General features: G+C 42.6%; 2 protein-coding genes across 2 annotated transcripts in view; one reads left to right on the top strand and one right to left on the bottom strand.

The window, feature by feature from the left end:
- The window catches only part of ANXA1 (annexin A1), an 897109-nt gene that overhangs the window by 32275 nt on the left and 850682 nt on the right, over positions 1 to 14152 (top strand). The window lies entirely within an intron of this gene.
- On the bottom strand, positions 406 to 1977 carry LOC126937465 (argininosuccinate synthase-like). Its single transcript, XM_050760917.1, has one exon. It carries the CDS (start codon positions 1878 to 1880, stop codon positions 642 to 644), a length of 1239 nt encoding a protein of 412 aa, XP_050616874.1. The 5' UTR covers positions 1881 to 1977; the 3' UTR covers positions 406 to 641.

The raw sequence follows: 14152 nt of genomic DNA on the forward strand, positions 1-14152 counted from the left end.
GTTGGCCTCAGTTAATGTGAAACTATTGTATTCAAGGCAGAAAGATAGTTTGCCTTCTACCATAAAATGGTGCTATTCAAAGTCATCATTCCTCAGTGAAACATCACATTTGACAGTCCTTTAGAGCAGATTATAATGGATTTAGAATTGGAAGATCCACATTCAAGTCCTGGCCTTGTCCTTTACTGGCTGTGTGGCTTTGAGCAAGTCATTTAATTGTGCCTGAGCTTCAGTTCCACATCTATAAAATGATGATGTGGGAGGTTCCTGTCTTTCAGGGCTGCTCTGCAATATGGAGATGACACATGTAAAGATCTTTTGTGAAATGGTAAAGTCTCATTATTATCCTGATCCCCCCTGCCCATTGCCTTTGAGAGCATTAATCACATATATATATATTTTTAATCTTTTAATTGTCATTTTATAGCTCCCCACCGCAGCTGCCCCCCACCCTTCCCTTCGGTGACAACACAAAGTCTGCAGGCTTCAGGGGGACCAGGGAACAAAGCTGGGGCCTGGCAGCCCCACTATGCTGCCAGCCAGGGAGAACAAGTCACAGTTACAAATTATCACAACAATTAGTGCCTGTACTTGGGGGATCTGCAAATTGAGGAGGCCCCAGCTCCTCATTGTATAGGGGTCTATTTGGCAGTGACCTTGCTCTGGAGACGATGATATTCCTTCAGCCTGAGGGAATTGATGTTGATGAACCCGGTGGCATCAATCGGCTCATAATCACCCTGCACGTTCATGCTCACCAGTTCCTCGTTGTAGAGAGACAGTGGGGACTCCCGGCTGAGGATGTACACCTGGCCCTTGAGGACGGACACCTGCACTTTCCCTTCCACTCGCTCCTGGGACTTGGCAATGCAGTGGCGGACAAATTCACACTCAGGGCTGTGCCAGAAACCGGTATACACCAGCTCAGCAAATTTCAAGCCCAGGCCTTGTTTGATTTTGCGCACTTCTCGGTCCATGGTGAAGGCCTTGATGTCTAAATGAGCGTGGTAAAGGATGGTGCCTGCTGGGGTCTCGTAGATACCTCGGGACTTCATTCCAATGAAGCAGTTCTCCACGATGTCAATACGGCCCACACCATGCTTGCCCGCGACTTCGTTCAGGTACATGAAGAGCTCCAAGGAGGTCTGGTGAGTGGTGCCATCCTTGACGTTGGTCACCTTCACGGGGACCCCTTTTTTGAACTCGATCTCGAGAATGTCAGGGGTGTTGGGGGCTTTGGCCGGGTCCTGGGTCTTCGTGTAGAGACCTGGAGGCGCTTGGTTCTTGGGGTTCTCCAGGATTCCAGCCTCGTAGCTGATATGCATGAGGTTCTCGTCCATACTCCATGGGCTCTTGGGGGTGACCGGGATGGGAATCCCGTGTTGCTTTGCGTATTCCATCAGGTCATTGCAGCCCTTGAACTGGTTGTAGAATTCAGGCATCCTCCAGGGAGCAATGACCTTTATCTGGGGGGCCAGCGAGTAGCAGGTGAGCTCAAACCGGACCTGATCATTCCCCTTTCCTGTGGCGCCATGGGACACATACTTGGCCCCCTCCCGCTGGGTGATTTCCACTTGTTTGCAGGCGATGCAAGGCCTGGCTAGAGAGGTGCCCAGGAGGTAGCCATCCTCGTACAGTGCGCTGGACTGGATGGCCGGCCAGATGAACTCCTGCACAAACTCCCTGCTGACATCCTCAATGAACACCTTTTTGGCCCCAAGCTTCAGTGCCTTCTTCCTGGCTTCCTCGAAGTCTTCCTTCTGGCCAATGTTGGCCAGATAGGCAATGACGTCGTAGCCTTGTTCCTTCAGCCACACGAGGATGCACGAGGTGTCCAGGCCGCCACTGTAGGCCAGAACCACGGAGCCTTTCCTGGACATAGTGTCTGGGATTGGAGGCGTGAGTTCCTGGCGTCTGGAATCTGTCTTCACGGTGCAGTGAACCACTCGGGCTCGGGCAGCGGTGGCAGGCGGCAGAGCAGGGCCTAATCACATATTTTTAGTGCCTCTTTTGCATTTATCTTCTTAGGCAATCTCCTGAATGGATTTTTCACTCCATGATTACCTCTAAGGTTTAGTGATTCCCAGGAGTTTGTCCAGCAGCATCTTACATGTTGCCAATACATCAGAACACCTTGCTTGAATTTCATCTTTCATCATTGTTTAGATGCTATCTTCATGTAACTTCATCTTGTCTCTCTGGATCTTTTGCAGTTCAATCTCCTAATTCGTCCTGCTTACCATATTCCCCTTTGGAATCTCATTATCAGCTGTTGCCAACCTCAGCAAAGGCAGAGTTTCTTGATGTCTCTTCATCTGTTTCAATGTTTGTATTATTCTTTGATTATACAAGTAAAATAGATAAGGAATAATTGTTGATGTTACAGAGAAATGGCAATTTTCTTTTTGAAAGGTGAGATTATTATTACATACAGAAAAGCTTACCGTTTTTCATGAAGTTACTGGAGAAAATGATAAAAGGGGAAATTTAATGGGAATTGTTCAAATATTTGAGAAATTAGCTTTCACCTGGTAGATGAAAGAATTTCATCTCTCATCATTTTTTAGATGCTATCTTCATGTAACTTCATCTTGTCTCTCTGGATCTTTTGCAGTTCAATCTCCTAATTCGCCCTGCTTACCATATTCCCCTTTGGAATCTCATTATCAGCTGTTGCCAACCTCAGCAAAGGCAAAATTTCTTGATGTCTCTTCATCATCCTAAAAATAATTCATCATCCTAAAAATAATTTTAGGTTTATGTTTTAGATTCATGTACCTCCCCTTAACTAGAATGTAAAAATAATTTTAGGTTTGGGTAAACCAAGTAGTTGGGATTACAGGCATGTGCCATGACGCCTGGCTAATTTTTGTATTTTCAGTAGAGATGGAGTTTCCCCATGTTGGCCAGGCTGGTCTCAAGTGATCCATCTGCCTTGGCCTCCCAAGGTGCAGGAATTACAATTAATAGGAATTGTTCAAATATTTGAGAAATTAACTTTAACCTGGTATATGCTTTCTACATAAACCTACAATTATTTTAGGTTTAAACAAACCTAAAATTATTTTTAGGTTTATGTAGAGAGCATATACCAGGTGAAAGTCACTATTTTAGGCACATTACTTGCATTTCTTATCTAATTTAATCTTCATCACCATTCCATTAGTTAACTATTGTTTTCTTTCTTCTACACATGTTGAATCAGGTTAACTTGTCCAAGATCACAGCAGGTAAAATGGAAGAGCCATACTGGAATAAAAATGCATTTAAATCCAAGCTGGGCATGGTGTAATTCCTGCACTTTGGGAGGCCAAGGCAAATGGATCACCTGAGACCAGCCTGGTCAACATGGGGAAACCCCATCTCTACTAAAAATACAAAAATTAGCCAGGTGTCACGGCGCATGCCTGTAATCCCAGCTACTTGGGAAGCTGAGGCAGGAGAATCGCTTGAACCCAGGAGAGGGAGGCTGCAGTGAGCCGAGATTGTGCCACTGCACTCCAGCCTAAGGGACAGGGTGAGACTCCATCAAAAAAAAAAAAAAAAAAAAAATCCAAAGCCTGGGCTTTTTCCATGAGATATTCTTCCGTGGCACTTCATTTTATAGAGTATGGGTGAATCTCCAACCACGTAAAGATAAAGTTCTAAGCCTTGTTAGTTGAATATTGATTTGTTAGCCACATAGCTTGTGTTCAGGATTCATGTACCTCCCCTTAACTAGAATGTAAATTAGGGAGAAAGAGGGGTTGAACACATGGCTCAGGCCTGTAAGCCCAGCGCTTTGGGTTGAGGTAGGAGGATTGCTTGAGTTTAGGAGTTCGAGATCAGCCTGGGCGACATAGATAGACTCTGTCTCTACAAAACAAACAAACAAACAAACAAAAACAGCCAGATGTGGTGGTGCACACCTGTGATCTCAGCTACCTGAGCCCAGGAGGTCAAGGCTATGGTGAACCATGATAGTGCCAATGCACTTCAACCTGGGCAACAGAGCAAGACCCTGTCTCTAGTGAATAAATAAAAATAAAATAATTAGGAAGAAAGGAATGAAGGAGGAAATGAAGGAAGGAGCAAAGGAAGGAAAATGGTCACTTTTCTGTTTCCATTGAGGATTGTTGAAGAATAATAATACCAGTCTTACATTGCTTCAGTAAGAAGCTCCATTGCTGTTTAGGAAGGTATCCCAGAAAATGGGTTACTCAATATAGGGATGGACCACCAAGGAATTAATAGAATTAATCTTAATGAAAATTATGAAGTTAATAGTCTACCGAAGACAAATAATTGCCACCTTTTAGGACAATAGGAATCTGGACTCAAAAATCTTTTGGGAAACTATAATTTTATAATATAATTACTTATTTTAATATTAATTTAAATGTAGGCAAGTTGGAAACTATGAGAAAGCCATCTAAGTATGTCCTCACAGGAACACATCTGTTTTATAAGTCTGCAAACTCAAAGGACTAAAATGGCACAGTCATCAGCATGTTAACATGACTAAAATTATTGACATGTTGAGAGACATACAGGTGCTGATGTGTTAAATTAGCATATTGCTAGAAAAATATATGATTAAAAGTGGATATCAGAACTTTCCATCTTTATTCCTTTGGGAAAGCAGACATTGTTATTCACTCTCAAGTCAAAGATGACCCTGATCCTAGACTCAGAGGCACCGCGGGAGTTTGCTGGATCAGGCAGTGACTCATATTTACTGTCCAAACTCTTCCCTGGTCTGAGCAACTCCCTGCATCAGCTTTCATGACCCTGCTGTTGAATCATGGCAGCCAACAAGCAACCACCACATTTCTGGGACCTTTTTTTAGCCCCTCTCACCTGTGGCTCCCCAGATCCATCACCTACGATTTACAAAATAGAACACACAAAGATCAAAGGTCAGCTTTGAAATATGAAAGCATTGTGTCCAAATGTTAAAAATAAAGTCAGCCACAAATCATGTTGGAAAGAAGTAGAATGTCATAAACACAAGAGATTACAAATCATAGTTCACAGCCTGGAGCTCCACAACCCTAGTAGAATTAACTTAAAAACAGCAACAACAACAAAGGTGATGACCACAAACAACACAGGTCAGAGATCTGAGGTTTGGCAGAAAAAAGCCAGATGTGTTCAGAGTTCAGTGGAAAAGGTCACAAGCCTAGACAGACTAGGTATCATAAGAATGTTTATTTTTTTTTATATTGGTAAACACTATATTTGTAACTGTTAGACTTTTTGCTTGTTTGGTTATTGAAGGTCATGCTAGGACGTGAGAGAATGAGCTATTTGGAGGACCCTAAAAATAAAATTCTACATGCTTAATTCAAGACATTCCTACCATGTTAGAGATAAAATACTGGAAATCTTAAAGAAGACGAGAATAAACTTGCATCAGGTTCTTCTGCTATCGCTTTGCAAAGCTGAAATATCATTCAGAATTCTTTCAGTATATGATAGCACATCACTGGCACCAAAAAGAAGACCGATTTAAGTTAGATTTAAGTTATAACCACCAATCTAAATGCCAGCTTTCTTGGTCAACTGCAAAGCTAATAATGATTTAAAATATACTAATAACTATGTATCTTATTTTCTTGCAATAAAACGTAATTACAAAAAGTTAATGTTTATGAATCACACTGAGGTTCTCGGATGAGGTGATAAGCAAGTAAATAAATATTACATAAACAAATAATTACCTGAGCAATTAATGCCCCTCAAATTGTGGATTGTAAATTTGAGAATACTAATTGCTTTATGAGATGTTGGCTCACAGATAACACGGGAAGTAGTGCTGTGTAAAATGAAATCAACTCCCCTCCAACTTGACTTTGAAACCAAGTGAAAGAGAAAGAAGAAAATTAGGTTAATGTCTACCTATTTTTTGTTTTCACATATGATTGGGGACATTCTGAACACACAATGCCAATTCAATATGGTTGATTTAAGAACATGGAAAATTAGGCCGGGCGCGGTGGCTCAAGCCTGTAATCCCAGCAGTTTGGGAGGCCGAGACGGGCGGATCACAAGGTCAGGAGATCGAGACCATCCTGGCTAACATGGTGAAATCCCGTCTCTACTAAAAATACAAAAAACTAGCCGGGCGAGGTGGCAGGCGCCTGTAGTCCCAGCTACTCGGGAGGCTGAGGCAGGAGAATGGCGTAAACCCGGGAGGCGGAGCTTGCAGTGAGCTGAGATCCGGCCACTGCACTCCAGCCTGGGCGACAGAGCAAGACTCTGTCTCAAAAAAAAAAAAAAAAAAAAAAAAAAAAAGAACATGGAAAATTAAATGGTATGATCTTTTTCCTTTACATGTTCATATGCAGCCAATACATGAAAATAACTTTTAAATAGATTTAAAGTGTCTGATAGCCATTATAGGAAGAAAGAAATATATGTGGAAGTAATTTGTTCTTTGAATCATATTCAGATAAGATACAAATATTAAATACTACAAATATCCAAAAATGATATAGATATAAGCTGATTTTTGCAATTTTCTTTTTTTAGGTATAACATTTTAATCCTTTATAAATAGGAAGAAATATGGGAAAACAATGAAGAGCAGAAAATCACATTTCTAGTTGTCTTTTTAAACCATAGCTTTGAAAGGTCAAGATTCCAGATCATTTTGAAAGCTCAGAGAAGGCAAGAATCCAGTTTGCTATACAATAGAAAGCACTGAAGAATGTCATAGGCTTACTTTTTCTCCATTCAACATTTCTCTAGATACTCACCCATAACAATTAGGAGCAGATAAAAAAATTCTTTTCTAACTTGACTTCCTAATATCTTTTTTTTTTTTTTTTTTTAGATGGAGTTTCTTTCTTGTTGCCCAGGCTGGAGTGCAGTGGTGCCATCTTGGCTCACTGCAACCTCCGCCTCCCAGGTTCAAGTGATTTTCCTGTCTCAGCCTCCTGAGTAGCTGGGATTACAGGCATGCACCGCCACACCCAGCTAATTTTGTATTTTTAGTAGAAATGGGGTTTCCCCATGTTGGTTAGGCTGGTCTCGAACTCCTGACCTCAAGTGATCTGCCTGCCTTGGCCTCCCAAAGTGCTGGGACTACATGGCCTCCCAAAGTGCTGGGACTACAGGCGTAGGCCACCGTGCCCCACTGGTAAAATATCTTAAATTACACTAGAATCAAAAGGTTATCCTTGTAGTCCGTCACAAAAACAACTCTGAATTTTATTAAGAGCCAAATGAGCTATGAATCTGAGTGCAGACCAAACACTAAGAAATTTGGTTCATTTGAGTGGCTTCTTTATACACACCTGCATTTTCTAAATTTTCTATAATGGACTTTTACAATCAGAGGAAAAAACAAAACAAAACAAACATTACATAAAGAAGTTTAGTTCAGATCTCAAACTTGCTCAGGGCCAATAGAAATGAGAGGATAAGCTGGGCACAGTGGCTCACGCCTGTAATCCCAGCACTATGGAAGGCTGAGTGGATGGATCACTTGACGCCAGGAGTTCAAGACCAGCCTGGCCAACATGGTGAAACCTCATCTCTACTAAAATACAAAAATAAATAAATAAAATAATTAATTAATTAAAAAGCCAGGTGTGGTGGTGCATGCCCGTAATCCCAGCTACTTGGGAGGCTGAGGCGCAAGAATCCCTTGAACCCGGGAGGCAGAGGTTGCTGTGAGCTGAGATCGTACTACTGTACTCCAGACTGGGTGACTGAGTGAGACTCTGTCTCAAAAAAGAAATGAGAGAATAGACTAGAGTTCATAGCGTAAATTTTTGCAGAAGCACCACTGCGTGAGTCTGTATATGGCTTTAAGAACTGTTTCTTATGTTTTATAGCAAACATTGTGGATGATGTAAATGAACACTATTACTTCTTCCCATTTTATTTGTGAACACTGAAGGATGTGTGCACTTACGTAGTTTTCTTCTGCATGGTGGTTAAAAAATAAATTCTCCATCAGTTTCACAAACAATGTGAAAGTTGTTTTACATAAATCTGAAGCTGAGTTTGCTCTGGACAGTGTTAAGCCATCTGAGAATTCTGCTAGGGGGAGATGTTCAGTACTATTAAAGTGAGCAAGGACGAACTTCTCAACTGAACATTGTTATTTTAGGGAGTTTAAAGAGAAGCAACACAGGCTCATAAGAATTAGAAGAGACTAAAGCCACAGAATGCAGTAGGCTCTCAGTTTAGTAGCAGTTCTCATTCGTGCAAGCTCTGTGACTCTGAAACATTCACTTAACCTCTCTAAGACTCTGTTTTCATTTATAAAATAATGATGATAACAATAGTACCTATTCAGAAGATAACTGAAAAGATTAAACTAGATAAGTTGCTTAGGATATCTATTAGCACATGCAAAGTGCTCCAACAAATATTTACTCTTATAAAAACCTGTACTGTCTTCTCTGCTGACTTGACGGTGGTGTTACATGAAGAGCAGAGTCTGAACGTTGTTTTTAATTTTTATTTATTTATTTATTTTTGAGACAGAGTTTTCACTCTTGATGCCCAGACTGGAGTGCAATGGCATGATCTTGGCTCACTGCAACCTCTGCCTCCCAGGTTCAAGTGATTCTCCTGCCTCAGCCTCCCAAGTAGTTGGCATTACAGGCATGCGCTACCACGCCGGCTAATTTTGTATTTTTAGTAGAGATGGTGTTCCACCATGTTGGTCAGGCTGGTCTCAAACTCCTGACCTCAGGTGATCCACCCGCCTCGGCCTCCCAGAGTGCTGGGATTATAGGCATGAGCCACTCCCCGGCCTGAATGTTTTAAAATATCTTTACTATGTGGTATAGTAGGTTGGACATATCAGGTGCCCTTACTTCTGTGCTAAGAGTATTATTTAGGATTAGAACCTTCAACCAGGTCCTAAAATGATGTCACCTAATTAGTTACTCATCCTAGGTGTGGCAAGTAGAACTTCCTAGTACAAATTGGAGAGAGCCTATGTTTGTGTTTAAGACACCTGTCTTAGTCTGTTCGGGCTGTTGTAACAAAATACACACACTGGGTAGCTTATCAACAACAGAAACTTATTTCTCACAGTTATAGAGGCTGGAAAGGCCCAACTCAAGGAGCTGGCAGATTCAGTGTCTGGTGAGGGCCCTGCTTCCTGGCTTCTGGATGGCACTTCTTGCTGTGTCCCCATAGGACGGAAGGGGCAAGGCAGCTCTCGGGAGCCTCCGTTATAAGGACACTAACCCCATTCATGAAGGATCTGCCCTCATGATTTAATCACCCCCCAAAGGGCCCACCTTCAGTTACTATCATGTGGGTGATTAGTTTCAACCTATGAATATTGGGGGACACAAACATTCAGACCATAGCAGTGCTAGATGGTGTTTCTACAGGAAAAATAGTGCTCCACTGGAGCATAAAAATCTATTTACAGGCCGGGCACGGTGGCTCACGCCTGTCATCCCAGCACTTTGGGAGGCCAAGGAGGGCAGATCATGAGGTCAGGAGTTTGAGACCAGCCTGGCCAGCATGGTGAAACCCCGTCTCTACTAAAAATACAAAAAGTTAGCTGGGCACAGTGGCGTGTGCCTGTAGTCCCAGCTCTTCAGGAGGCTGAGGCAGGGGAATCACTTGAACCCAGGAGGCAGACATTCCAGCCTGGGCGAAAAAGCGAGACTCTGTTTAAAAAAAAAAAAGAAAAAAAAAGATGTATAATATTAATAATAAATAGTTCCTGAATGTTCACTTGGAGTCAAAGAACTGCTAACAACTAGGCCCACATTCTCACTGAATTCTCTCTACCACCTTATGCAGCAGATAATGTTTTAATCGTGGGAGAAAATGGGCTCAGAGAGGTGAAATAACTTGCTCACTGTTATATAACAAGTAGATGGTGGACTGGGCACTTCAGTGCCTCATCACTCCTTTGCAAGGGTTCTGAGCTGTGATTTTTGTGTGGTAAAGATGAGAGGCAGACAGCTGTTTATAGAACTGGAAAATACTTCTATCCTTCCTTGCTACCTGCACCCATCCCCCTTTCATCCACATTGTAGTTTTTGCCAAGTCAGTCAGTTAGGAGGGAAATATCCATTTAATTGGGGGAAGAGGGAGTATTAGCCTCATCCTTTTTCCTAAGTGGTGGGGGAAAAACCTCCACCAAGATGGAGAAGAACAAGAAGGAACAATTCAACCAGCAATTTTGTTCACTCAAGGGCAGAACAACCACGGTTACCCTAGAAGCAAATCCAGAGCTGCGGGACACTGGAGGACAAAACCAATCCTCAAGGGAAGCCAAGGAGAAGTCGTGCCTTCAAAAGGTGTCTGCCTTTTTTTTTTTTTTTTTTTTTTTTTTTTTTCTTTTTCACCCTCTCTCCTCTAACCTGTTTGTAACTGGGAAATGAAATAGTTTTGGTTTGCAAGCTGTCGCCAGGGAGTGGAGCAAGACTTTGTAATAAACAAGAGCAACTGCCAGAGCCCCCAGCAAGCCTCTCCAAGGCCAGACTGCCAAGAAAAGCTGGCCGTGTGACAGCAGAGTTCATTCGCGTGGCCGGTGGTCACTGAGGAGCGACCATGGGGAGGATGGCCAGGTGGGGCACCCCCCAGGCTCACCTTGGGGAAGAGTACAGCCTGCTATTAGTGAGCTGTGTGGGCTGTTAAAATTCCCCCAGGCTGAGTGTTTCAGGAAGCACCATAAATAAATAAAATTGTCTGTGCCTGCGCGCGCGCACGCGCGCGCGCGTGTGTGTGTGTGCAATTCTCTAGAGGAAACATCTAGAGCTTTCACCAAATTCCCAAGAGCCCTCGACCCTTACAGCAGAAACCAAACTCAGAATTAGCACATGCTTGGGTCTTCTGGAAAAGAACACCAAGCTCACCACTTTTATTTCTGGAGCAACTGAGCCTAGGCTGTCAGCCCACTCTCCTCTTACAAAACCCGTAGGCACTTAAGAGACCACAGGGGGAAAAAAAAGAACTCAACTCTTTTTCTAATCTAAACCTAATCCTTCTTAAACCTTGCCTGACCCAGGTTACCAGGAATCCTGCCAGTGCCAAATGATATGATGTTTATTCAGCTCATGTCTTAGCCCGCTGCTCCTGAGCCACAGAAATCAAAGAGGAACGTTCAGCCACCACCTGCTGATGAATGTGTAAACAAAGGGGTAGTCAAGACTGAGGAGGACCAGCTTTTGAGGACAATCCCTACGTGTTGCTCCAGCTCAAATAAGGGCACGGCTCCTAAGGAACAGGCTTAAGACATGCACAAGTGCTGTGCCAAGTAGTTCGGGAGCCTGGTACAGCTGTTCCCAATGTGCCCTTTACCTCCTGTTGCCTCTTCAAACCACAATAGGGTGTGGATGACACAGTGCCCCTGCTTCCAGAAGAAACTGGGAAAGTTACAACTCATTAACCAGTTAGGTTAGTGTTGGAACAGTGCTTGCCGCATTATTCTGAGAAGTCTCAGATCTGTGAGGGTGACATGGAGCTCAGAACACATGGCCTGACCCCATGTCAGGTTTTACTGGAGTAGTTGTTTTGATCTGTCTTACATCTGGGGAATCTGCACGAGATTTCGGGGGATGAGGGCCAGTTCCCTTGCTAAAACTCAGAATGTTAAAAAAACAAAAACAAAAACAAAAAAAAACTCCCTTGTACTATTGAACTTGGTACATCTTTCCCTGAAAGGAGCTAAAGTGAAATATCTTATAGATCCTGACATGCAGTGAGCTGGGGTTATTTCCAATTTTCTCTGCTTCTTGTCCCTGAACAAATGCCTCCTTATAATTCTTCCTATGTGTGTTTGACAGCATTGTTCTCTGAGTAATAGTAACCATGAGAAGAATAGCTAACATTTATTCCATGCCTATTGTGTGCCTTGCCACATGCTGGGCACCTTATGAGCCCTTATCCTACCGGACCCTGCTGCAGCCCTGTGAGTGAATGTTCCCTCTCTTCAGCTCTCAGGTGATGCAAAAACAACAACAGCAACAACAACAACAACATCCACAACAGCAACTTCTTCAGTTCGTTTAGCTGGTAAATGCTGGACTCAGAACTGCAACCCAGGCAGTAACTCAGAGGTTGAGTTAACTTGATGTATAATGTCACCTCTAATGTTTACTGAACAAGAGATCTGTGTGTAAATGAGATGTAAATTATTTTTGCATCTTGAAAAGGAATATGCTTAATAGAGAAAATGTGAAGTTTAAAAAAAGAAAATAACGGAAGAAAAAATTACCCATGATTTCCCAACTCCAAGACCACCAACTGTTAACGTATTAATGTTTGGCCGTATTTCCTCCCAGTCTATTTTTATGCATAATTTTTAGCCCTGCATATTTAAAACAGCTGTGATTGCCTGTGCATATTTTATTTGGCTTTTGTCACTCTGTATGACAGTATAATGTATGATGATGTTTTTCATAATATTTCACATTCTCTATAATTTTTACAGGCTAAATGTTAGTCTTTTAAGTGGAGTAATTCAGGTTGACAAACACTTGTTGAGCACCTAATATGTCCCAGACCCTGTGCTCCACCCTGGGAACACACAGATGTAAAAAATTCTGTTCTGTTCTTCAAGAACTAGCAGTCTAATGTAGAGCAAAGAAGGTAACTAGATAACTATGTAGTTATAATAATAGCTACCACTGGCTAGGCATGGTGGCTCACACCTGTAATCCCAGCACTTTGGGAGGCTGATGCAGGCAGATCACCTGAAGTCTGGAGTTCGAGACCAGGCTGGCTAACATGGTAAAACCACGTCTCTACTAAAATACAAAAATTAGCCAGGTGTGGTGGCAGGTGACTATGATCCCAGTTACTCGGGAGGCTGAGGCAGGAGAATTGCTTGAACCCAGGAGGCAGAGGTTGCAGTGAGTCGAGATCATGCTGCTGCGTTCCAGCCAGACTCCATCAAAAATAATAATAATAGTAATAGCTACCACTACTGAACATATATGATGTTCCAAGCACCATTCACATGTATGAACTCACTGAATCCTCAGAGCAACCTTATGAGTAGGGATCATCACTCTGTTGTTTTTAATAGCTGTTGAGACTGAGGCACGCCTTGCTAATAAGATGGCATTGCCCGGTATGAAAGGTAGAGTAACTGCTCCCTGAAGATGTCCGCCTTCTAATCGCCAGTACCTGCAAATATTACCTTGCGTCGAAATTAGCTGTAAAGTAAAATGGTAAAAATGGAATATTATCTGACATGGAAAAAGGGGATTTTGCAGGTATGATTAAGTTAAGAATCTTTATTTTTTATTTTTTTATTTTTATTTTTTAGATGGAGTCTCACCCTATCGCCCAGGCTGAAGTGCAGTGGCCCAATCTTAGCTCACTGCAACTTCCACCTCCCAGGTTCAAGAGATTCTCCTGCCTCAGTCCCCCGAGTAGTTGGAACTGCAGGTGCATGCCACCACGCCTGGCTCATTTTTATATTTTTAGTAGAGATGGGGTTTCACTATGTTGGCCAGGCTGGTCTTGAACTCCTGACCTCAGGTGATCCGCCCACCTTGGCCTCCCAAAGTGCTGGGATTACAGGTGTGAGTTGCCACACTCAGCCTAAGTTTAAAATCTTGAAAGAGGAAGATTATCCTGGGTGATCTGGGTAGGCCCAGTGTCGAGGAGAGTCCTTACAAGAGGTAAATAGCAATGTCAGAGTCAGAAAAGGGAATGTGATGATGAGAACAGAGAAAGAGAGAGAGAGGAAGGGCAGAGGGGAAGGAAAGAGAGGCTTGATGCCACACTGTTGACCTTGAAGACTGAGGAAAGGACCATGAGCCAAGGAATGCAGGCAGCCTTCAGAAGCTGGAAATGAATTCCCCTCTGGAGCCTTCAGAAAGAACAGAGTTCTGCTGATGCCTTGATTTTAGGACTTTTGACTTCTAAATTTGTGTTGTTTTAAGCTATGAAGTTTGTGGTAATTTGTTATAACAGCAACAGAAAATAAATACACGAAGATTAAAACCCAGGCAGTTTGATGATAATGCCATCATTCTTAACTATGGTCATATACGAGGTTATTAGCTATGTCCAGGTTGCTATGTGAACCTAGGAAAGAACACTTAACAGAGAGATAGGGAAGGACAGTTAGTGTTAGTAAGATGGCAATCTGGCTCTCTTAAGCGGGGCAGAAGTTACGGAGGCAGTAAAGGAAGGAAGGATAAGGAATTGAATTAACATAGAAAGTTAG

This window comes from Macaca thibetana, chromosome 15 (genome assembly GCF_024542745.1).
Source record: "Macaca thibetana thibetana isolate TM-01 chromosome 15, ASM2454274v1, whole genome shotgun sequence".
In the NCBI taxonomy this organism is placed as follows: domain Eukaryota; kingdom Metazoa; phylum Chordata; class Mammalia; order Primates; family Cercopithecidae; genus Macaca; species Macaca thibetana.

Excerpts from the sequence above, each read along its gene's own strand:
- LOC126937465 (XM_050760917.1), bottom strand. The coding sequence starts at position 1,880 with ATGTCCAGGAAAGGCTCCGTGGTTCTGGCCTACAGTGGCGGCCTGGAC.